Source organism: Lacerta agilis, chromosome 11, assembly GCF_009819535.1.
Source record: "Lacerta agilis isolate rLacAgi1 chromosome 11, rLacAgi1.pri, whole genome shotgun sequence".
Lineage (NCBI taxonomy): Eukaryota > Metazoa > Chordata > Lepidosauria > Squamata > Lacertidae > Lacerta > Lacerta agilis.
In genome coordinates this window covers 1072896-1098817 of record NC_046322.1, presented here as the reverse complement: position 1 = coordinate 1098817, position 25922 = coordinate 1072896, and the positions used below count along the sequence as shown (strand labels likewise).

The following is a 25922-nucleotide window of genomic DNA, read 5'->3' as shown; positions in this document are numbered from 1 at the left end:
AATTCTGGGATGCACCCGGGTCTTAACGCCTAGAACTGTCAGATTGCATGTGAAAACTTGTAGGCTTGTGTGCAAAACACAGAGTTTGTAACATTAAGTGCTAATGGAGACCATAAACCCTGCAACCAAGAAGATGGCACAAGCTGCAGAGATGCAAGTTCTTGGGGCACAGAGAATGCCTGACCTTCAGGGGGGCACTAACACCTCCCTCCCACATCCCCTTCCTCTTGTGACCCCAAAGTACCACCTCTGCTTACAGAAAAACGATTATCAGGCATGAGCCTCCCACTCCTGGCAAACTTTAAATATTTTCTACTGAAGGAATCCCTGGAGGTCCTGTACAAACTGACTGTTAAAAGCACTAGGAGTCCTGCTGCCCTACAACTGCATAGGCAGCTTTGCCAAGAGCCCGGATGGGCAAAGCAGCAGAAAAACAACCACCAGGAAGGAAGGAAGACCAATGCCAACATGAACTTATGGGATTTTTTTTAATTTATTTTTGTGGGTTTTAAACTTTTAAACTTTTTGTTTTTACAGGCTATTGTACCCGTTGCTAAAGCTGCTGATTCTGCCATAAAACTAGAACAGAAATTTCCCAGAAGTGTAGTCAGTTCCTCAACTGCCCGCCCACCTGCCTCCCAACCAACAACATTGCATTTGCAGCAGCAGCAACAGACTCCTGCTGACAGAGTCTGGCACGCAGCTACATGGGTCTGACCAAGGAATGAAGAAGCCAGGAGTCCACTGACCATTGGAATCGCCCTGTACAACACGGCCTGCTCTGCAGTTTGGTCCGCTCTGGCAGCACTTTAACCATAGAGGTCGTCATCGTTGTCTTCACTGTATACGTTCCCACCACCGGCGCCTCCGGTGCCCTGGCTGGGTCCGGCACCACCCTGGTTACCTGACGGGAATCTGCAAGGAACAGCCAGAGAAGAGCAGCTGTTGAATACCTTCCACGGAGCAGGAGGCCACCAAGGCTGCTTGAGGTCAGCCACAGCCACCTTCTCCCCCAGGACCCTCTGTGCACTTCCACTTCTCCCTTGGCAGCTGTGGCTCAAAAGTCTCAAATTAACTGACCTGTCAAAGTGGCCCTCAGACAGCTGGCCACTTCTGACTCTGGCCCTCTGGCCAGATCCAGTTCCCCACCTTTGCTGTGGCACAGAAATGCATGGCAGACGCCCTACCTCAAAGTGCCATCTCAGAGCCCTCTGGGTTTCTGGCTCTCTGGCCAAGCGTCAAGACATCACATGTCCTGTATGCTTCACCCCATTTTACACCTTGCTGTGGAAGGAGGAGCCACACAAACAAATGGGCTCCCCCTCTGCTCAATTCCATGCAGGCCCTTTACTCTGTTATGAAGGCAGAGAGCTACAAGGGACACCTCAGGATGACAGTGACCCTGGGTAGTTACAGGAAGGGGAGGGGATACAGCAGCAGTGCTGGGCTACAGAGGGAAGAGATCTAGAAACAGATCCAGTCCCCTCTCACTAAATTCTAAGTACCAAGCAGTTTACACCTGCACAACAGTCATGCCATTTTGGTAACAAAAAAATTTAATTCATGGATTCCCATAAACATTCTCTGCCAAAAGCAGCAATACCATATTGATAAAAGGTGGGGGGGGGACCCAACACCTCATCCTGGGGAAACAGGAGTAGCGATGGCAAACACTGCATTCCTCGTCCCGTCTAATGGGAGCTGTAAGAGCTCAAGGCAAGATTGGTTTTGGAATGTGGACAGCACTTTTCTGACAGCAGGTACTGTGCAAAGGCCCAGTAGGAAAAGCAGCTCTGTACACCACAGAAGCACAAGTTGCACATTTTTGACACCAGCCACAGATTTTGGACCCCTCCAAAAACCCAGGGTGATAAATAAAGTCCCATATAATATGGAGCGCTACTAAGAAAGAGGACACAAAGCGCATGCCAAGATGCTCTGCTCACCTGAAGCTACCGAAGCCGCGGCTCTGCTGAAGGGTCTGTGCAAACATCTCATATTTGCGGATATCGTTGTCGCTGACTGAGCGGCGGGCGAAGCGCATGGCCTCCTCAAAGTGATCACGCCGAATCTCAGGGACTGGGTCATCCTCCTCCACTTCCTAAACCGGCAAAGTCATAGTTATGAGCACAATGTGCCACCAACAGCCACGGTCAACCCCCTCTTCCCACCCTGAGAGTTAATACCCACCACAAGTCCAAAGACACTCACCATGGCAGAAGGGTTGGTCTGCCTCTCCCTCTCCCGCCTGATCTCATTCTCAATCGACTCCCGGATGGCCAGCTTACAGGCTCGCTGGCAAATTTCGGTTAAATCGGCTCCTGAAAAGCCATTGGTCATCTTAGCCAGAAAATCCAGGTCCACGTCCTGAGGAAATACGGGAGGTCCCACATTCATTTATTAAGACAACTTATCCCCTGCCCTTCCAAGGCATTTCCATCATGCAGGGCAGTGTATGACAGCAAGGAAAAACAAAAGCACCGCATAAGAATAAAACTGTGTAAAACAGCAACAAAAAAGCAGGCGCAGCAGATAAAAACAAACATTTTAAAATGAGGTTTACTACATAAAACACAAATCAACTGCCTAGTAAGACCAAAGTAGCTTTAATCAGTTGTCAGGCAGGGGGTAGATGACCCTGGGGTCCCTCCCAACTCTTAAGATTCTATGAACTGTGAGATGGTGAAAAAACAATCATTTATTTTTAGAATGATATCCCATCCTTCACTCTAATGCAAATAAATTTTCTTTTCCCACCATGAAGAATTGGCAAATATTTCAATGCATCTTGATTAAAAACTGGCGCGGCCTCACAAGGCTAAATATTGTGTCATGGTCCAAGTCATGACCTCTGACCTCTGCAGACACAAAAAGTGACATTTATCTGTACCCCCACCCTCCACAGCATTCCTGTCAGCCCAAAACCTGCCTTGGCAACAGGCGATTTCCTCAGGTTGGCCTTGAGAATGGCCACACGAGACTTCTCATCAGGCAGTGGGATGTAGATTAGCTGGTCCAGGCGCCCAGGGCGCAGGATAGCGGGATCAATGATGTCCGGCCGGTTAGTGGCGCCAATGATGAAAACATTCTTTTTGGTTGACATGCCGTCCATCTCTGTTAGGATCTGGTTGATGACTCTGTCTGCAGCGCCGCCACCATCCCCTATGTTCCCACCACGGGCCTTTGCAATGGAGTCCAGCTCATCAAAGAACAGCACACAGGGAGCTGCTTGGCGGGCCTGCGGGAAGGAAGGTGCTCGGTCATACCTCAAAACATGCAAGCGCTAGGAAACCAATTCACCAGACCTAGCATGGAAATGCCAGTGTGAAAAGGGAAAATCCAGCAAGGAGAGCTGTACCTTGTCAAAGATCTCCCGCACGTTGGCCTCAGACTCTCCAAACCACATGGTGAGCAGTTCTGGACCCTTGATAGAGATGAAGTTGGCCTGGCATTCGTTGGCAATGGCTTTGGCCAGCAGGGTCTTCCCACAGCCAGGAGGCCCATAGAACAACACCCCTTTGGAGGGGGTCATGCCAAACTTAAGGAATTTGTCAGGATGCTCTACTGGGTACTGTGGAAGGAAGAAGATCAGTATCAGCCTCATAAGGTTAAAGGGAAGGGAGGAGAGAACATCCTAAGCTCAAGGCCTCGCCACACTGAGTTGTTTGTGGCCGGGGAACACTTGGGAAGGGCTCTGTAGTGGCAAGCAATGCTTTGTTGAGCCACAGAGAGGTGGAGGTGCAACATCCGCTCAGAGTTGGACACCTGTTCTTTCCTCACACATGCCCTAGCTCCTCCTCCTCTTCTGCTACTTCTTATAGAATAGCCCTGGAGTATAAGCTGGCATCCCCTCACCTACTGGAGGAGCACAAGCTGGTGACCCTGGTAAAAAGGCCTGGGGGTCGGTAGATTGAGGATTGTATGGCGTCATGGTCGTTAATCTCACCACAAACACAAGACCCAAAATTATATAACTGATGCTTACATTGGAGCAGTCATATGGTGTCAAACATAAATGACATACAAATAATGCTGTGACCGAAAACAATCCAGCTTAAAAGCTCAGAGAAAGTGAGATCTTCTGTTCTGAAGTCAGCCATGAGAGCACTACCCCCAGAACATAGCCAGCTGCTTTTATAAAAGCAGAGAAAGTTACATAAGCCACGTTCCTTGGCAAGTATGTGACCCTAAACCTGCAGGTCTCATTACAGGGCTCTGAGTTTTGTAAAGAGACTTGGCAGGCATTAGAAACGGAACCATTCAAGCAAGATACAGAGAAGGCTTATGTGCCAGTGGGGCCTCCCTGTTCAGTAACTGGAAGGATGTGTGTGCATGAGCTATGTGCAGCCCTTAGTCAGGACTACCTCCTACACTTTTAACCAAGCAACAGTAGAAGTTCAAAGAACATCTGGTTATCCGGCTTCCCCCCACAGATCCTGCCATGTAGCATCCATTTATATTTAAAGAACGATTTATATTTTCCTATGCAAAAGAGTGACTGATAACCAATGCTGCTGCCTAGGACTAGGCCCTTAGCTTAGTCTAATGGCGGTAACTGGGAGTCTGACATCAACAGCCTTCACCTGTACAAGCTCCTGCAGTTCTCGCTTGACATCTTCCAAGCCTCCAATGTCTTGCCAAGTAACTTGTGGCACTTCTACCACAGTCTCGCGCAGGGCTGAGGGGTTGCTCTGGCTCAGGGCCCACTGCAAGGAGAGGTGGAAAGAGGTGGTTCATTAACAAATGCAGTTTCCCGGCATGATCCCCCACGCCCAGAGAGAGAAGACATGGACGCATCCCCCTTACCCTGAAGTCATCCATGGTCACAGCCAACGAGTTCATCACTTCAGCATCAATGGTCTCATCCTCAAGGTCAATGAGATCCATCTTCTTCCGGATAGCTTGAAGAGCTGCTTCTGAGCACAAAGCAGCCAAGTCTGCACCCACATGGCCATGGGTCTCATTAGCCACCTGAAGCAAGGGAAGGAGAAGCATGAGTAAAGCAGGTGCTCCAAGCCGCAGTTCCTTGAAGAAAAGGAACCCAGCTGCTCCATCACTCGAGAAGACCCCAAAGAGCAGGACGCTTGTGACCATTATCACATAAAGGCAATAAAAGAAACCAACAAACCTGTTCCAGATCGACATCATCAGCCAGCTTCATGTTCTTGGTGTGGATCTGCAAGATCTCCAGGCGGCCAGTAGCATCAGGAATGCCAATGTCCACCTCCCTGTCAAAGCGACCTGCAGGGCACCAAAAGCAACACTGACCTTTGCTTCTGTACATACGCCACTCCCCCCTGCACAAAGGCCACCAAGGCCAAGCCCACATGCCACAGAACAGCAAAACGCAGCACTGGGTGTTAAAAAGACGTCAGGGAAACACGACAGTTAATGGACATTCCCCACAAGGTAACAAGATGATGTTTAACAAGTGGAGAAGCTTTATCTCAGCAGCGTGCTTTCAGGCTGTTTTTGTGTGAATATTGACTTGAAAAGAAACTCCAATTTCAGAGAATATGTGTTTTAAGACCAACGTAAGAAAAGCGGTCTCTTTCAGTAAAAACGAAGAAGTTATTTGATCCAGCTTGTTAAATTAGCTGCCATTAACACTTCACAAACACCCTATCCCAAACATAATTACATACATTTTAAAGAGAAAGTTAATGGGGTCAGTGTTACTTATCCTGCCTTCCACATTCTCTCATATTCAGACAAAGGCTAGTTATTGTTGTTTTTAAAAAAGGGTTAAGTTTAGCCTTCCTCAACATGCTGTTTTTCTACATAGCAGCATTCACACATGAAAATCCCCAGGTGCAGCTGGAAGTGGTACAATCAAGGAAATGTTTTTTTTATTCATTTCTGCTGCATATATGAACTAACACCCAAAAGAACCAAGGTCACGACTAACGTTATACCAAACACACAAAGATCGTAACCGGCTGCTAAAGTAATCTCCGTTTTCATCATTTGTACATATAAACAGATATAATATAGAACTCAAACATAATAATAGATGGGTACAACTATTCAACTGTAAATATATGACATCAACATGTGTCAGTATGTATCATGAGATCCACATAATACAGATCAAGGTCCCAAGGGAGACAAAAGTCAAGCATAGATGTAATAATTATAGTCTTGCCAGTCTTGCCACTTCCCGAGTGGTGTATGTTATCAGATGCCCGTGTGACTTGTTGTATGTGGGCTATACACTTAGACCCATAAAAATTAGAATTTCTGAACATAGATCTAGAATAAGAAACTGTGTTTGAGTTCTATATTACCGTATTTTTCGCTCCATAGAACGCACTGGACCATAGGGCGCACCTCATTTTTAGAGGAGGAAACAAGGAAAAAAAATATTTTTCTGGTTTTCCTCCTCTAAAAGCCCTTTCTTGTGTGTGTGTTTTTTTTTTTTTAGGATCAGCTAAAAGTTTTGCAGCTTTTTTGCAAAGGGAAAAGCCCTGGCTTTTTTGAGGATCAGCTAAAAGTTTTGCAGCTTTTTTTGCAAAGGGAAAAGCCCTGGGTTTTCCCCCCCAAGGATCAGCTAGGTTTTGCAGCTTTTTTTGCAAAGGGGGAAAAGCAAAGCTCCTTTTGCAAAGGGGGAAAAGCAAAGAGGAAAAGCCCCATTTTTATGAGGTTTAACTCACATTTCTGAAAAATCTTAAGGAAAGGGAGCCATTTCTACAGTTTCCAGACAGATAATCTAATCAGCCAGTCACATGTCCTGGGGAAACAAACAACCTCCCTCTGCAGCACATTCAACAAAGGAGGGCGGGGCTGAAAGGGAGCCGGGACTCTTATCTCTCTCCCGATCTCTTGCTGATCAGCTGCTGAGCGGGGTCCTTTGAACACTCCCTTTTCTCTTTGTAAAATAAAAAGCATGATCCTCTTTTGGCCCCTGGGCAATTCAGCTCCAGGGACCACCATTCGCTCCATAAGACGCACAGGCATTTCCCCTTACTTTTCAGGAGGAAAAAAGTGTGTCTTATGGAGCAAAAAATACGGTATATCTGTTTATATGTACAAATGATGAAAATTGTGATTACTTTAGCAGCCGGTTACGATCTTTGTGTGTTTGGCATATATGAACTAGGCAAGAATCTCAGTGGGATGGTGGGCCAATCAGCTCTCTGCTACCAAGCAATGTCTGTTTGAAAGGTGCCCACCAAGAAGCGCTCCCCCCCCCCCCGCCGTTGGTTAGAGCATGGTGCTGATAACACCAAGGTTGCAAGTTCAATCCCCATATGGGACAGCTGCTTATTCCTGCATTGCAGGGGGTTGGACTAGATGACCCTCAGGGTCCCTTCCAACTTGACAATTCTACAATGTTACGATTCCTCTCCTATCACCATGTCTGTACCCTCACTATCATGTGAAAGTCTAAGCAAAGGAGCACTGTGATTTGCACATGTCCAGTGCACAGCTTTCCGTCTTTAAGTGGCACTGGGAGTTTACTACCTGTGCAAACCTGAAATTTCTCCCTGGGGCTAAAAATACTAATAAATGAGACTGCACCACACCCATTCTTTGTGCAGGTCTGCTCTAGTATTTAAGTTACCCACAGACTATTGCAAGTCTTGAGCCAACATCTACCACACTATAACACCCTCAGAACAGAACAAGCCTAGTTACCAAATCGCCGGAGTGCTGGATCAATGCTGTTGGGTCTGTTGGTGGCAGCCATTACAATCACATGTGCTCGCTGCTTCAGGCCATCCATAAGTGTCAGCAACTGAGACACAATGCGCCGTTCTACTTCACCATGTGTCTGTGGAGAGAACAGCCGATAGTGTGAAGATCTGCTAGGAAAATGTCCGATCCCAAGGCACAAGTCGGGCTACAGCTTCACCACAATCCACCCTTTTCCCTGGCCACCAAAAAAAGCAAGCTTAAAAACCAAGCAGTAAGATAATCCAGCCCAAGCAGTAATTTTAGGGCAAACATGGGATCAAATCCAGGCTTCAGTTCAGGACCTACGAGATGCATAATGCAAACTGGAGGAAGATGCTGGCAACCCAACAATAACTTCTTTCTGTTGCAAGCTGCCCAAAGTGGCTGGGAAAGCCAGTCAGATGGGAAGGGAACAAGTAATAAATTACTACTATTACTACTACTACTACTGTGGCAAGAATTCCTATCATCACCATCATCACCCAGAATGGGTAGGTGTGCTGCCCAGCCCTCAGAAGGTCTGTTTACAAAGCAGAAAACCTAACTAGGCCCAGCAATGAAGTCCTCTGCCATGCAACTCATAAGAACGCTAAGCTTCCTTACAATACCTGACTGCAGAAGACAGAACGTTTGGAGAGCTTAACTAAGTCCAGACTGAGGGCCTTCAACATGCCTTGGGATAGCCAAGCTCCACCTGTGCCCCAGCCTATCACTCCCCACTTGATCAAGCATCCCTTCTCAAAGTGCTGTAGCCACAGAACTGAGCTCCATCAACGGACCAGCAGAAGACTCACCTTCTCTCTTTTTGGAGCAATGGCATCCAGCTCATCAATGAAGATGATTGCCGGAGCATTCTTCTCCGCTTCCTCAAAGGCCTTCCGCAGGTTGCTCTCCGACTCACCTGCCAACTTGCTCATAATCTCAGGCCCTGTGGGAAAATGGCAGTATGTTACTTAAAGAGGCTGATCAGGCCTGCAGAGAGGGCGCAAAACAGCCAGCCACCACCTTGCATGGCACCCTCCTCCTTAAAGGGACAGCGCCCCGTCTGTCCTGGGCAGGGCCAAGGAGCCTGCTTACAACCGCTGTTCCGTTCAGGCTTGTGCCTTCCTCCAAAACTTTCGCCTCTCCACAGGGAGTGCTTGCAAATTGCGGACTGTCTCTGTCGGGGGGACGCGGGGAACCAGTCAATCAATCTCTCCCCACAACCTTTTGGCTCTGCTTGCGTCACAGAAACCACCTATCAGCTCCCCGATCGCTGCCACCGTGATTAATGGCAGTGATCAGGCAGCTGCAGCGTGAGCGGCTGTGTGCTACATTCTGGTGGGTGAGTGATTTTTGGGATTTCCCCCCCCCCCCCACACACACACACACAAATCAAGCGGCCAATGCCAAAAATTGTTTACCCGCCAGAATGAAGCGCGAGCCTGAATTTTTAAGCAGCGAATGGCCACTTGATTGTTTGGGGGGGGGGGAGAGATGAGCCTCATTTTTGGATCAAAAAGCTCATCTTATGCATGGAAAAATACAGTATATTAGTTTTGGCCTTCCCAGTATCCTTTTAACCCAGCTTGAATGGGGAAGAGCCAAAACTTTCAATTTGTCTGTTACTTTTTCACCTTCCTGACTAATCTCCTGTAAGCACTACATTGCAGTGGTCAGCAAAAGCTTTCAGAAGGCTGCTGGCACCTAACTCCCCTATCTCGTGACCATGTCCTTTTTTCTTCCCGAAAAACAGTACTGACCAACGTTCAATATTCCTATTGTTCTAGGTGCATTTGCAACAGGGAATTTCATTAGTGCGAGCAGTTTCTGAGCTCTGGGTGCAATACTGGGCCTACGGTTTCAGATTAAAACTGCAGAATGGATGGAAAGGAGGACCTTTTTCTGCCTCCCCACTGCCAGCTACACTCTGAAGATTGGAGAAGACCCTCTTAAGAATATTAGTGGGGTGGGCAGGGGAGGGGCTAGACCATGTGAAAAATGAACATAGTATCTTAGCTGCAGATCATTCATTTTCAGCTTTGTATTCTTGTTTTTTTTTTAATAAAAAAGAGCGCCTAGACATTCTGTTGTCGCTCCCATAACCTCAGTTTAAGGTGCCCTTTAGCTCAGCTTTCATGTATCAGGTTCTAACCGTGGTACTGACCAAGTTAATAATCAGCAGAACAAGCTAGAGAAATCCCCAAACATGTTGTCACCAATGCATTTGAAATGTATAAATCTGTGTGATCCCTGTGTAACCTTTGTACGTGATTTGGAACTGGATTTCCCCCTTATCTTCTGACTGCAGTCTGAATAATTTTTTTCTTTTTCCACCAGTGGTGTGTTATTATTTGGCTCGTCACCCCAGTTGGACAGTTTGTTCGTAACACTGCCCATGTGGCACTCAAACTCCTTTCCAACCCAACACCTGAGCCGATCAACTGCCAGTCTGGGAACTACTCCAGCTGCTCCACATCCTGGCTTTCCATTTCTCCTCTCTGCCTTTCAATGACTCCATTAACATGTGTATCTATGGCTTAGTGTGAATGTGCAAGAATGTAGGTTCCTGGAGGGAAGATCCCGGCTGCAGCCCCTCTTCCAGTCATGCTGGTGCCAAGCCATGGATTGCACTGGCATGTTCTGTAAACCTACGCTCATAGTTGGTCTCACTCCAGACACACCACAAGCTGTAACCATGGTCTATTCTTCTTTTACTGCTTATGGTTTGTCTGAAACAAGACAACAGGATGAGCCAAGCCATGGTTCAACTCACAAAAATGCAGCAGCAGACCAGAGGGACAAAGTGGCTGCCATCTCCAATCCAGGAGCCTGCACACACATGCCAAGTCATGGACCAGCTGAATGTTGTGTGTGAACTGAGCCAATGAACCTCTGCAGACTGATGCAGCTATTTTTGATTCAAAAATAGAGAGTAGACTCGCCACTTTCTATTCACCTGAAATTGCACTGCATAGATCAAAGTACTTCCTTTAGGCTCCTCAAGGGGTAAGTGAGGTTTCCAAGGAGACAGGTTCTCTATTGACAACTGAGTTTGGCAAAGCCTTTCATAAACACCCAGCACCCAAGGGAAGAATAAGGATCCTCCCCTGAAGCAAGGCTGAGTCGAAGTCTTATAACTGAAAACGGGCAGCTCTGTTTTCAAGAGAGTTTAGTACAACGTTCTCTGTTAAAGTGGTACATTTTTATATATTGTTATATTTTATTTACTGCCTACATTGTAATTTTGAGATGTTGCCCTATATTGTCAGTTGCATGGATAACGTTTGCTATTTATATAGGTTATTTTGAGGTCACCTAATAACTGGAGAGTCTGTGTCAGTTCCTAGACTGATAAGCATGTGCTTTGGTACTAATATCAAAAGGTGGAGGGAAACAGCTCTATAGAAGGAGAGCGCAGCGGGGGTGGGGGGCACACACCATGATCCAGGAGGAAAGGGAGCTGCACTTCACTGCAAGCTGGCTAGGAAGCACAAATATACAAAAAACTGCCCAAAGTCACCTGGCAGCAACACACAATATGATGCAATCTCATCCAACAGAGAAAGAAGATACAAAGACTGAGACTGAGATGTAATTTTAGCAAGGAGTCCTCCATACCGAGAATTTAATTCTCGTGAAAGGTCATGTCCACAAGGAAAGAAATTTTAAAACAGGCTCTCCACCTCACTGCTTTTTGCTCAGTATCAAGCTAGGCATACAGCTAAAGGAGTCAACATGAAGGTGAACATGATCCAGAAGCTGTAGTTAGTTTGGAAAGCTGCAGCACAGCTGCTGATAGGAGTGAGACCCTGTTATCATATAATATCTCTGCTCAGAGATCGGCACTGGTTACCAATCTGCTACAAGAACAAGTTCAAGGCATAGAGCCCGGAACAGTTTTGGGACCAGTTTACTTTCAGGATTACCTTACCCTAGAGGTGCCTACTGAACCGCTTCACTCTGTGGAACCCTCACTGTCATCAGTGCCACATGATACTCCCTGCTTATGGACCAGGGGGATTATTGTGTTTTGCTTTCATTTTTATTATGTATTTTTATATTGTGATTTTATGTTGTGAACCACACTCAGATCTGTGGGTATAAGAACAATATACAAATTTTAATAATAATAATAATGTGGGTGCCTTCACTACACTTTTCCAAAACTGGCTTAAAACACAAAGGAAAACCTATCCAGGCATGCAGAAGCTACATGTGCTTTAATCTGTTTTAGCTTACTGTTGATTTTAATGAAATACCCATTTTAAATGTCTTTTATTGTTAATTTTAATGGGGATTTTGTAAACGAATTTGAGGCTTTATTACAAACACTATATAATCTTTGATAAATAAAACAAAAACCATGAAGCTGCTCCCAGGCACTCACCATTGATGAGGAAGAAGAAAGCTCCAGTCTCATTAGCCACTGCTCGGGCAATCAAGGTCTTCCCAGTACCAGGGGGACCATACAGCAGGATTCCACGGGGAGGCTAGAGAAAGGCAGGTACGTTGCTTAGCATTTGAGGGTTAAATCCAAATTTTGATGAAGACCAGTAGTGCTATCCAGAAAGTATCTGTGCAGTCTAGGATCAACCAGTACCATACACCACCAGGCCTGCCAGCTTGGCCTTAGGACCGTGGGTGCCTGGGGCCATGCACGCCACAGGCACGCATGAGTCCGACATCGGCACACCCGCTGGAGTGTGCACCTGACGTCACGTGTGCACATCAGCAGGCGTGCTGATGTCAGGCCGCATGCCTCCCAGCACAAACATTTGTGGCCAGCCCTGTCATGGGGAATGTTGTGGGGGCTGGAGCACCCACAGCCCCGCACACTCAGCACCTATGTGCACCACAAAGGACTAAGCAAGGGAGGGCTGGTTTGCACCATCCTGGTTTGTGCCTGGTCTGCTCTCCCAGTCAGCAAGAGCATGTGGGTTTTTCACTGCAGCACTCTGTTTGACCTGCATGGTTATCTGCCTGCAGGTAAGTGTGCCTGTGCTGACTGTAGCATGGGCACTGCTTGATTGCTGGCTGGGTGAATACAGGCAGGGGTGTGGCACAGGGCCTGCCAAGGGTGGCAGGGGATGGTGCCAGAGGGACTCACCACCACTTCAGGAGTCACAGAGACAGGTGAATGCCCCCGTCCCCATGAAATAAAATTGTATGCCAGACATTGTGGAAGACAGTCCTGCATCCCTGTCTGAGGGCGAAAGCCTGGTTGAGGGGAAGTTTGGTTTGCTGGGGTCCCCCCCTGCCCCCCAAGTGAGCGGCAGGGGGAGAAGAGTTGGAGTGGATTTATAATCTTCCTTCTGACAGTGTGGGATGTGCACACGCCCAGGCCTTAGTTTACTATCTGTGGCCCTGATCTCACAGTCGTATACAGTGATGGAAGGTGGCACTCCTATTTGCCTGGGTGGGCAGGTGGCAATGAAGATGCTGCCTCAAATTTTCACCTTCATTGTGTTCTTCCGGTGCTTGCTAAAAACATTTTTGTTTGGACAAGCCTACCAATATATGTAGAATATTTACATGCATTTTAATCTGTCTTTAGGTTACTGCTGATTTTAATGATGATTTGAAAGCTTTAAATAGCTGCTTTTACTAATATTTTTGTTATTTTATTCTATTCGTAAAGTACTTTGAGATTTTTTACAATCAAGCTACCGGTATATACAGATTTTATTAAATATATAAATACACCAGCACATGATATCAGAGCACTCTTGAAGCAGGGCTCTAGTACAGTCGTACCTCGTGTTACGAACGCTGCGTGTTGCGTTTGTCACGGGTTACGAACCCACCGAACCCAGAAGTACCAGAACGGGTTACTTCCGGGTTTGGCGCTTCGCATATGCGCAGACGCGGCGCTCAGGATGCAGACTGCTCAGGAGGCAAACGAGGCTCCGGAACGGATCGTGTTCGCATCCAGAGGTACCACTGTACATGAACACCTGAGCAGAAGGAGCACCTGCAGGACATGTTTGCACCCACAGAGTCCAACCCCAGCCATGAGCGGGTTCAGATACTCACCTTCACACCAATAGCCTTAAAGAGAGCAGGGTGCCTGAGAGGCAGCTCAACCATTTCCTTGATCTGAGCCAACTGCTTTCGACAACCTCCAATGTCATCATAGCCCACTTCATTCAGGGACTCCTCTTCATCCTGGCATGTTTTCAAGGGACAGAGAATAAATGCACTGAGGACCTCAAGGTCAAAGCAATATGACAACTATATCTGATAAATTCAGAAATGCTAAATAGTAATAATAATAATAATAATATTTTATTTATACCCCGCTCTTCCCCGCCAAACCGGGCTCAGGGCGGCTAACACCAATAAAATCACAACAAAAACATAAAACAATTCATTAAAATACAGATTAAAATACTATTTAAAATTTAATTTAGACTGCAGCCTCATTTTTAAGTAGCCCACCAATCACACCAAAAGAATGAAACATCAGGGTTAAACTGAAACCAACCCAAAGGCCAGGTGGAACAGCTCCGTCTTGCAGGCCCTGTGGAAAGATTTTGGCTCAGGCCCACCGCCTGGATGAAGAGGTGCTGCGTAAGTCCCAAGCACACTATATTTTTATGAGATAGCTCATAAAAGGACTTAAGGGCCAAGATCCAGTCAAGTTGGACAAGTGCTTATTTATGGCTCAGGACCACAATACCTCAAGGACTGCTTCTCTACAGATGAACTCACACCCTGCAATCATCAGAACTCAGACCCTGCAATCATCACTGGAGGCCCTTCTTCATGTGCCTCCTCCACGAGAAGTCCGGAGGTTGGCAACATGAGAATAGGCCTTTCCTGTGGTGGCTCTCTATTTGTGGAATGCTCTCCCCAGGGAGATTTGCCTAGTACCTTCATTACTTATCTTTAGGCACCAGGCGAAAACCTCTCTCTTCAACAGGCGTTTGGCTGATTAACATTTTATGGCTTTTTAAATGGGTTTGTGCAAGGAGAGGGTGCATTTGTATTTGTTCTATTATGTATTTTTTATTCTCATTTTGTACTTTCCTGTTGTTAACTGCCATGGGATCTTCAGATGAATAGTGGTATACAATTAATAATAATAATAATAATAATAATAATAATATTTTCCAACATGCCACTTATCCTATGTTATCAAACATTTTCTTTTCCTCCTAACAGACAGTATGTTAAAAATCAGCCGGTCACTATTCCAGATACCCACTTGGGTGGTATAGTACCCACGGAAGTGATCTTCTCAGTCTATAGCCTTGTCCAGTTCATCCGTCAAAGGAACATGTGCCAAAGCTACAATAACCCACTTCAGCTGGGACTGGAAAATTCCTGTGACAGGAACATAGCACATGGCTGCTTTGGTATTCAACAGCTCCGCCTTCCTTCCCAGAGGGGGACTTTCCCCCAAAAACCAAATAGCAGACAGTGCTTTTAATCCTCAACCTTGTTTCCCCACCACACAGCTTACGGCGCACTGCAAGTCACAGAATGAGAGTTGTGGAAGAGGCCTGCTCAACTCACCTCTCGTTTGATAGGCTCTCCCTCACAGTGAATCACGGTGTCTGGAGCTACTATGCAGTATGGGCTGGGGTCTGTCTCCACCACTTTGAACTCGACTGCACGCATCCCTCCGCGCACAAGGAAGATGTCCCCTGAAATTATCAGCATGTTATTGAGGGTCAAGACACTACCCACCTCCAGAACAAGTACTCTAAAGAGTTGTAACGGTTCCCCATCCCTCTACTTGAGAAAGCTCAGAACTGAGGGAGCAGCTGCAGGTTTCCAGAGGAGATGCTTCCTTTACTATAGATTCACAGTTTAGGACAAATTCACAGTGGCACTAGTAGCTCTGGGAACTTTCCCAAAGGGAATAGGAATGGCAGATGTTGCTACTAGGAGAAATGGCAAGCCAGCCTGACCACTACTAACAGAGGTGAGGAGGGCAGAACTCCACGCTCTCTCCTCACTTGGCTGAATAGGGCCTACAGAATTGTAAAGTTGGCTACACACCAGAGAAGCTCAAAACAAGGCCCCTCTGCTCTTGGCTACTTCTCAATGCTTCACAATCAAAAGACCCTCTAGACTTATGGCTTAGACACTGACAGCTGCTTAGAACAGCAAATAGTGGTCTAGAGGCAGTTTCTGCAACACCACTATTCACTCCACATGGCAGGAAGCCACAGACTTTCATTTGGGGCGAAATAGTCAGAACTGGGAAAACTTGGTAAAAGACGCCAGCTCACTAGCAACCCAAATAAAAGTTTATAGTCTTCAACTAATACTGTTCAGATGTTTTGGACTCCGGCTCTCATCATCCCTGACCATGCTTTACCACCTGAAAAATTCAGCTGAAGGGTGGCATAAAAATACAATTAATAAAATAATCAGCATGCATCTGGATGACAGCAGGTTGAAGAAAGCTTGTCTAAAGTATTCTCCACAGCAGCTTCTCTGCTGGTTTAGTGCCAGGTGCCCTTACCTTTTCTGATGGGCCTGTATGCTTCCAGGAAGTATGGCTTGAGGTACACCTCAAACAGGTTCCCTGTGATCCCTTCCACTGTGTCATCAATGGGCAGCACATGGATGCGCTTGCCATACTTCACATCTGGACAAGGCTGGATGCTGAAAAGAAAGAATGTGCCTTTGTGACCCTCAAGTCGCCCCCAACTTGCGAACTAGAAACATGTACAAGAAACAACTTCCCAGTCTCAATGAAAAGGACAGGGCAGTCAGCTACCTTTTCACTTCCTTCAGACTTCCTATTCATTTCCAACTTTTCAATGGTGGACTTAGGAACATAGGAATCTCTCTCATCCAGTCAGGACAACGGGACATCTAGCTTGGTATTGTCTACATTGACTAGCAGCAGCTCTCCGGAGTTTCAGGAAGGGAATCTTTCTCAGCCTTACCTGGAGATGCTGGTGACTGAACCTGGGACCTTCTGCATGCAAAGCAGATGCCCAATCAGTCAGGTACAGACCAGCCCTGTCATTTCCCCTTCCACTAAGGAAGGGCCCTAGCTCAGGAGTACACCGTCTGCTCTGCATGTAGAAGGTCAAGATTGAGTATCTCCAGGTAGGGCTGGGAGAGGCCGCCACCCGAAACCCTGTAGAACTGCTCATCAGCTCACTTAATAAGGAGTTGCATGGTCCAGTGGTCTGTCTTGGAATAAGGCAGCTTCCTAGTCAATTGATTTTCTGTCCCACCCAACCCCGGCCTCCAGCTCTTCCAATTTCCCTTCCAATTTCCTTCTCTCCCCCACCCTCTGCAAAAGGACTGGAACAAAGTGCTTCAAACTCTACAGCTCTCTCAAATTGATCAGAATTTATAGAAATAAGTCAATATTGACAGAATTTTTTCCAAGTGAAGAACATTATGATAATAAGAACCCTAGAACTCATGATAAAAAGAATTCCAGAGACTCCATCTTTACATAGGCACATCAGTTTAATGAGGTAAGAATGTGGGACAGCTTCAGCAGGCAATTTGTTTTGGAGTAAGGCAATTTGTTTTGCAATAAGATGTCAATTTAAAGGGGACATTATTTACCCCCAAATGGAGTACCGGTAAGTGTCTCCACAGGTCACAGACTATTCAAAGCATGCAGTTTCATGTGATTCCCTTGCCCTACTACACGCTCCCTTCCTCTTAGAAGGAAACACAGAAGTTTGCTTCTTGGCAGTTTTCCTGTTCAACTGTTTATTCTAGGTAACAACTGTGTCAGATTAAGCTATTAATCAAGCTCTCCTTGATTAAGTTATTAATTTAACCTATCAATACCTTCATAAACAAGTCCACACCAATGCCACTAATGTTGACAATTCCCTTTACAAACAGGCAACAATAACCAACACAAGGCAGCGTGCTTGGAAGAACTCTTTCCACATATTAGACACAGGCTTACTGACCAAATTAACTGTGTGTGTTTAACAGGACATGCAGACCTCACCTGATCACATCTCCAAGGCGCACCCTCAGATTGTTGCGAACAACCCTGTTCATGCGGATTTTCTCATCAGAGCAGGTGTCATCAGACAGGACGATGCACACTGCCTCTCTCCTCTTCTTCCCTTTCAGCAGGACTGTATCTCCCCTAAACAGCTGCAATTCATCCATTTTGGCCTGAAAACAGTAAGTTTGAGAAAGCAGGTCACCAACTGAATTTTAAAAACAAATCAGTGTATTAATTCTGCCAATCTGAAATTGACTACAACTGGTAATGTACTAGTTTGATAAAAAGCATCCAGTTAAGAACAAAATGTTAATCAGCAGAAGGGATACAAGGCAGAATAAAGGCAAATTTAGGAGAGTGTCCTGTTGGGGAAACCCACAGGTACCTGGCTGTAACTTGTGTGGGGGTGTTAGATATGATGTAAATCCTCTTCCTGAAAACCCAGAGCTACTAACTGTCAGAATAGGCAATACAAATGGCCTGTTCAGAGACGGCTTCCTCTGTTCTGTGTCACCAGCAAATTGCACGTATCAGTGATATAGCTCTCTATTGATATATTGAACACACCTGTGACAGTGACACAACACTGTTGTCCTCGTTGATTGCTTCATCAACAATTAGCCGATTGGGCCTGTTCTTCTGCTTGAGAATTGCAGTTGACAAGTCATCAGCTTTGGAACTATAATAAGAAAAGACAAGAGTTGTTGGGAGCATAGGAGACGGAGCCACACCCTTGTTCGACCAAGGCAAGTACAACATTCTATGCAACAAAATTCAAAACAAACAAAAATGAGATCGCAAGGTGTTCTCCCACAGTGCCCTCTATTCTGTTTTCTACTGAGCAGTTATAGATCAGAAACATTCAGAAACCACTTACCATTGAGAAAAAGAAAGAAAGCAGTGTGGCAAACAACCCACATACAAAGAGCCCTCCCATTAAGTGATAGTCCCTAGGCCGGGGGTCAGGAACCTGCGGCTCTGGAGCCGCATGCGGCTCTTTCGCGGCCCCGCCGCGGCTCCGGGGCGGCTGCCTGGGGCGCGGAGGTGACGCGGAGTGGTGGGGGCACTGCGCCTGAGAACTCCTCGGCCGGAGGGAAGACGCGCCAGCCCTGCCCGCGATGGAGGGGCGGTTTGCAGGGGGCAGAGAGAGAGGGAGGGAGGGGGCAGCCGGGGGGAGGCGTGGGGGGCGGGGCCTGGTGCGACGGCGGGAGCGCAGTTGGCGGAGCGGAGCGGGGCCGTCCCCGCTGTGGCCCGCCACTGTGAGCGCGCAACAGGCGCTCCTCCTTCGGCTCCGGGGCGGCTGCCTGGGGCGCGGAGGTGGCGCGGAGTGGTGGGGGCACTGCGCTGCGCTCCTGGCCCGCCTGGGCTGCGCCCACCACGCCGTCCTCCTGACCCGCCGCGCCTGCCCGCTTCCCTCCTTGGAGTGTCGGGCCCGGCGGGCGGCTGGGGTGTCCTTGTGGGGCTTGGCTCCGTTGCGCCTTCCCCGCCCCCGGAGAGGTGGGCGGGCGGGCGACCTTCCCGGCGTTGGTCGCCGGATGGTGCTGCTGCCGCCTCCGCCTGGCTTTGCTGCTCTGCCTCGCCGTCCGGCGCCTCTTTGGCAGCGGGATCCGGGGGGCGCCCGGGGGCCCGGCCGGGACTCGGAGCCTTCCTGCGCCGCCGTGCAACAGGAAGGCCGGGCGGCGGCGGCGAAAACGTCCGGGCTGCTTCTGAAACCTCCGCCAACCGGTGCTTCGCCAGCGCTCGCTGCGGGCGGTGTACATGCTCAACGATGGCCCCAAGGGCGGCTCGGGGGCCCGGAGCCCCGAGGCCGGCGCGCTGCAGAGCCTGGCGCGATTCCCCCCCCCCAAAAAAAACTGTTTTTTGCTTTTTGGCTTTTTGCCTTGCTCTCCCACCCCCCCTCTCTTTTTTTCCTCCCCTCCTTTTTTAATCCAAGGGGAGAAATCCCATTTTTAAAACAAACAAACAAACGAAAAATAAACAAACACCCCCCACAGCTGCTGCAGCCACTCTATTTGAATTTTTATTATTACCCTTTTCTCCCTCTATCCCCCCTTTTTCTTTTCTCTTCCCCTTTTGTTTTTGTTTTCAAAAAAAGGAAAAAGAAGAAAAAGATTTTCCCCCTTTATTTTTATTTTTTAAACTACTACATATTTTTAATAGATATTCTCCCCACCCCACCCCACCCCCAATTTATATTTTTCCACCCCACTTTTCCATTCCCACCCCTCTTTTTCTTTCTTTATTAATTCGCTTGCCAACCTATCTTAGAGGGGGAAGCCCTCTCTCCCACCCACCCCACCCCCAATTTATATTTTCCACCCCACTTTTCCATTCCCACCCCCCTTTTTCTTTCTTTCTTAGTTCGCTTGCCAACCTATCTTAGAGGGGGAAGCCCTCTCTCCCACCCACCACACCCCCATTTATATTTTTCCACCCCACTTTTCCATTCCCACCCCCCTTTTTCTTTCTTTATTAATTCGCTTGCCAACCTATCTTAGAGGGGGAAGCCCTCTCTCCCACCCACCACACCCCCAATTTATATTTTTCCACCCCACTTTTCCATTCCCACCCCCCTTTTTCTTTCTTTCTTAGTTCGCTTGCCAACCTATCTTAGAGGGGGAAGCCCTCTCTCCCACCCACCACACCCCCCCAAAACAACTTTGAGCTGAACCCAAAAAAACGGGGGTAGATCACTGCTGAAAGTAGATCACAGTTTCTTGGGAGTTGGCCACCCCTGGTATAAGACATGTAACTAGAATAAAAATTTTAAAAAACCAAGCAAATAATTGTAATAACTACTGTAATAAAGCACTGCTATAATTATATATAATTTCCCTAAAATTTTGGTTTCATTCGCCTTTCCGTGCTGAAATGTCACAACCTGAAGGACCATGGCTTGCCCCCCCCCCCAGTTTTGATCCTGGGTACGCCCCTGAGTCAATGCAAAAAAGTAAGAACTTATTCTTGTTGTTTTTACTAATTATACTTTGCATTGGCTCCTATACGTTATTTATTATTATTGCATTAAGGTAAGAAACAATATATGCAGCGTTATATTTGTTTTAAATGTCGCAATGGTTTTGCGGCTCCCAGGTTTTTTTTTCCCCTTTGGAAACGGGTCCAAGTGGCTCTTTGTGTCTTAAAGGTTGCAGACCCCTGCCCTAGGCAAATCTTGACACTTATTCTGTCAAAATGTTTGTGCACACTTCCCAGAAGATGCCCAAGCTTAGTCCGCATCAGAACACTAAGAGAGGGGAGGAAGTCCTTCTGCAAGCCCTCAACATTTTCATTTCCCACATGGAGGTCAAAATTCAACACAGATTAATTGCTCAAACCATTTAAGGTTCTGTGAGCTAAAACCAGCACCTGACTTTTGCCCTGGAAGTGCAGCTGCCACAGCAATAACAATGCTGCATCAAGCTCCCCAACAACCCCCAAGTACAGGCACAGAAAGGGTCCCACGAACATTTCAAGGTTGACGGGTCACAAACCCTGTCCGTCAAAACTGCCTCGAGTCCCCCTTTACCATCACCTGCAGGCAACCTCCCCTGGCCAGATACAGAGCAAGATCAAAGACTTGATAACCTAGAGCCCTGAAGGATCACACAGCAAAGGTTCTAAGAAGATGAAGAGCAGCCCTAGCCCATCACTTGTTGCTCTACAAACACTTCCACTAGGAAGAGGCAGAATCACTGAAGTCTCTTACAATATCCAGTTTGCAGTCCAAACTGTCCAAGGGTGTTAAAAAAAAACCTAAGTCTGAGAATGTGTTGAACTGAATGAGGCCTAGGTAACAGTTTCATTAGCTCATCAGTTCCACCCTTAAGTTGGAAACTGACACATCATAGCTTTACATTAAGAGAAACAAAAGTGAAACTGGCCGTTTCTTTTGCAAAGTTCACGCAGAAAATACATGAATGGCGTGAAAATGGGAGTTCTTCAAGTATTTTGTTCCCTGGCAGATATGCTTACAGGCAAAAACTGAAAGAAGAAAACCCCTAAGAAACTCATGACAGGATAGTGTGAAATGAGTGAGCCTACTGGAAGTGACTGGTAGATGCTTTGCAGGATGCCAAATAGGACACCAAGCCAACCCTCCTAAATCTGCCTTCAATTATATGCAGCAATTGAGGAAATACAGATGCGTTTACACCAGTTAAGGCTGACAACTAAGATGACAACTGTTATGGTACCAGCAAACCCAAACTTGGAGGAGGGTAAGATGCAGCACCTGGGACCAACTCTCTAGAACTAGAGAAGAGCCAGATATTGTTCAGGCAACTTAATGTGCTCAAGTGTGATGCAGTCAAGTAATGCAATGTGGAGGTTTTCTCCACCATCATATTATGGCAGGGAATGTGCCATTATTACACACAAGTTGCTGCATAAAATTGTTAGTCATACGATGAATAGAAATAATGCAATTCAAACTCAGCAACTGCAATGGACTAAGTATCAGTCAGCCCTAAAAAGGAAAGCACAGCTTCTCAGGTATGTTAAACAGTTTTCAGTGCCTTCAAGTTCTCTTACCTCTAAATAATGAAAGGGAATAGCTTAAATGAGTGGGCATATCTTAAAATGTAATCAGTCTGCACATCTTAAAAAATTTAATTCCAGTAAAATAATTTTGACATAAAGTATTGAATCTGCTTTGGGGTAACATTTAAGTATTCTAACTGCACTCTTCCAATAACGTTTTTCAGTTCATTTACTTTTGGCTATTGGGGAAAAAATTAATATTTATACAGAACATAAACTTTAGTTAGGTGGCCTCAATGTAAGGCAAACAAACACGCTAAATCAAATCACAAAACATATCTGGAAATGGAACATTGACAAAGTTCTCTGGAAAGTTTTCCAATGCAAGAAAACCCACATTCCTGGTGGCAGAGGAGCAACTCCAGGTCCCTCCTACCAATTAAGAGAGGTGAAGAGCTCTGAGGTGAAGAGCTACAGGGAACTGATTTTAACCCTCTCCTTGACTTTTGGAATGCAGCACTACCCAGGCAGCAGTCTTCAGAAGAGCAAAGGAAAAGACACAGAGGACAGCTTGAGGACAGAAGCCTCAAGATCCAGTTGGCTGTGCCAATCTAGGTCACTTGCACTGGAAGACGGTCCTCCAACAGAACATCCAAAAATTGAAAACAGAAGAAAACACAAAGGTGAATAATAGGCAAACATTGTGGCAATGAAGTTTCAAATAACAGCATTGTGGCTACTACTTTCTTAGAACCAGGCCATCAAGATTCCCGACAGATCTTCAGGAAGAACATACTTGGCTAGAGGAATTACTGGAAAGCAAAGGAACCAGTTAGCTCTACCACAGAAGACACTTCATTTGGAATTGTAACTGCAAGCAGATTATGGAGGAAGAGATCTGTTGTTTCACAGCTAACCAGAAAGATGGTTCTTCCAAGCTGCTGTAACTGCATTAAAAATGGAAGGATCTCAGCAATGACACCTGTGAATTTCCAGCAGCTGGTCTTGCCTCAGCCATGTCACCTGAGAACAACCAGGTTAAGAAAAACAAATCAGCTTCAGCCAACAAAAGGAAGATGAAGCCTAGATTTGCAAATAATGTGAAGTTTCAGGAATTTTTCTAGGCAACAAAGCTAGTAGGAAAGGGTTCAGCTGTCTGTTTACTATTAGTTAAGAAAAAAGTTAAAAACTGTTAGATTCATTTATTTTGAGGCCTGTATGTTTAAGTAGATGAACCAATACTTGTACTTTTGACTGGAAACCAGTGAATTCCACAGGACATATCACATTCATAGTGAAGGGAAGAAAATACTCGAGAATCTACCTACCTGCCAATTATCTTCCTGCTCTCATGCAAAGTCATCCGGACATACTTTACAAGGTTTTAAAAATGAAGTTGCTGGCTAGGTTCTTTTCACCTCACAATGTTTGCCAAGTTGAGAAGCACCCAGTGATGCAAAATTAATTCCAATACTGATTAGTTAAGGAGTTCTTGTGAACTCAGTGCCCCCAAACTTATCTATTTTGGCCATCAGATTTTTTAATGTAGTAGAATTAGAAGAAGCAGGAACAATACTTCTAATGTTATCACTTTTTTAAAAGAGAGTGCTGTTTTCATACAAGTGTGTTTTCAGGATGTGAAAAGGGACCATAGTTCACAGGAGCACAAAATACCCAGATTCAATCCCTGACATCTCCAGGTAAGGCTGAGAAGACTTCATGCTTGAAAGCCTAAAGAGCTGCTGCCAGTCAGCTCGATACTGAGCTGTATGGGCTAATAGTAAGAAACAACTGTGGCTATTGTTGGACTGTCCCACCACCCCACTTCCCAGCAGTTGCTTCAATATTGCTGTTTTTAAAGGGTACGAGATTTTTTGCTGCATAACATCAGAAAGCCAAATCAGAGTGAGGGCATGAAGCAGTTTGCTTACAGCACGCTTTGTACCAACCCCACAAAGTCAATTAGTTGTTGCGACATCATGCCAAATAAAAAAACAATGCTTCCAGACCTTACTGTTGATTCGCAATTACTATTCATATTGCAGGAAATCTCCCCCCACCCAAAAAATGGACAGTACATTTTTGCAAGGTGACAATGTTTTGTGAAATGCTCTGTTTCTGTTGTCACTTAACCATGACTGTTTCTCACCTCTCCCAGCATATCTGTCGAGAGCCCTTTTAGACAGAAATTTGAAAATTTACCCTAAGCATTTACTCTACCAACAGCATAAGACCAGCTTGGAAACCCAAACAAGTTGCTCTCTGATAGCCAGTGGAGCTGAAGCCAAAATGGGAGAGCCTAATCAGCAAGTGATGTGCAAATGGGTTTTATTTCCATTCCTTGTTCACTTGAGAGTTAAGACCAGGAAGTGGTGAACCTAAGGAGTCCTCCTCTAGCTGGTATCACATGACCAATGCTTTGTGGCTTCCATATGACAAGATGGCTGCCACATCTAAGGATTCCTACTGAAGCACACCAGCATGCTACCTTGCTTACTAGCAGGAAAATCCCACGGGGCAGTGTCTTTTGCTAAGCGGGGCAGGTGCAAGTTTAGCAGCCACAATTCTACCTCGGAACAATGGGAGGTGATGACCAACTTGAGCATATACTCTACCGAGCCAGCCCAGCCACACGAGGGGGACCTGGCTTGAAAGTACTGTACCTTGAGGCACCCTGCTGCTATGCACTGGGGAGGCAAGGAAAGATGCGAGATAAAGGGAGCAGCAGCTGCTGCACAAGAACCTCGGGAGTTCAGCGGGCGAACCATTCTCGCCAGTATGGCTTGAGGATCCATCAAGAACCATAGAGGCATCTGGCCTGCAACTTGACAGCATGTTGGAGAAGGGAACCCCCCCCCCCCCGTCTGAAACGTGTGAATCTAAAGACCCTCGTTTCTTATTAAAGAGGCTTGAATCTTATGTGTTCTGAAGCGAAAGATCATTGGAACCCCAAGGGCTGCTTGCTGCTAATATTCTCCTTTCTGGGGAGGGCCCTTTCCTCCTCCTCCTCCTCCTCCGTGATTCAGCAACCCTTCGGGAGCCACGTTCAGAAGCTGCCCGGCGACGCCCCCCTGAACCGGCAGATCCAGATCCAGCCATGGCGGCCCTCCTTCCGCCGCAGCCCTGGAGGCGCCGGGGGGGGGGGGAAGGCGGCGCTGGATCTGGCCTGGCGGCGAGGGGGGCGCGGGGAAGGGGGCAGGCATCGCCGGGGGAGCCGGCCGGCCAAGCTGCCTCTCTCTCCCCTCCCTCCGCCAGCCCAGAAGGCGGCGGGTGACTCGGCAGAACTGGCGGAGCAGGAAGTGGCCTCGCGAAGGAGGAAGCGCCGCCTCCCCCGGCTCCTTCCCCCCCCCCCGGCGCCATCACGCCCCCCCCCGAGCCCCCCGCGCTTCTCCCACAGAAAGACCCCCTCAAGGAAATGATGGCGCCCCCCTCCCCTCAAGGGACCCGTGTGAAAGACGGGGCGCTTTGGGGGGAGACGAGATGGCGACGGGGGGGGCAAAAGAAATCGCGGCGCCTGAAGGAAGGGGAAACGGGGGGGCCTTTTCTGTCTCCTCAATCCCCCCCCCCGTTTCAGGCCTCGTATGACGGGGGGAGCGAAGGAGGCGGCGAGGCCTTCCTCAGGCGGCGGCCCAGGGGGAAAGAGGACCGGGGGGGGGTCCTCCTGTCAGGCGGGTCTCCTCTCCTCCCTCGCCCCCCCCCCGCGAGACTCACTCGGCTCCCGAGGCCATGGTGGGCAAGGCTCGGCTGCAGCGGTGTCGAAAGGTGGCTCGGCCTGGACGCCGCTCGCTCTCCGCTGTCTCTCTGCTCGCTCTCTCCTCGCTCGCTTTCCCCTCAC

The 25922-nt window shown here is 47.3% G+C and overlaps 1 protein-coding gene across 1 annotated transcript; it reads right to left on the bottom strand.

The window, feature by feature from the left end:
* Window positions 1–469: 469 nt before the first annotated feature.
* Window positions 470–25922, bottom strand: VCP (valosin containing protein). The gene is made up of 17 exons (XM_033163586.1): window positions 25799–25922; window positions 18176–18287; window positions 17606–17778; window positions 16136–16278; window positions 15178–15308; window positions 13693–13824; window positions 12047–12149; window positions 8472–8605; window positions 7639–7774; window positions 5129–5241; window positions 4807–4971; window positions 4584–4706; window positions 3359–3571; window positions 2930–3238; window positions 2212–2367; window positions 1947–2101; window positions 470–915 (listed from the first exon to the last, which is right to left on the bottom strand). Exons 1-17 carry the CDS (start codon window positions 25813–25815, stop codon window positions 810–812), a joined length of 2421 nt encoding a protein of 806 aa, XP_033019477.1. The 5' UTR covers window positions 25816–25922; the 3' UTR covers window positions 470–809.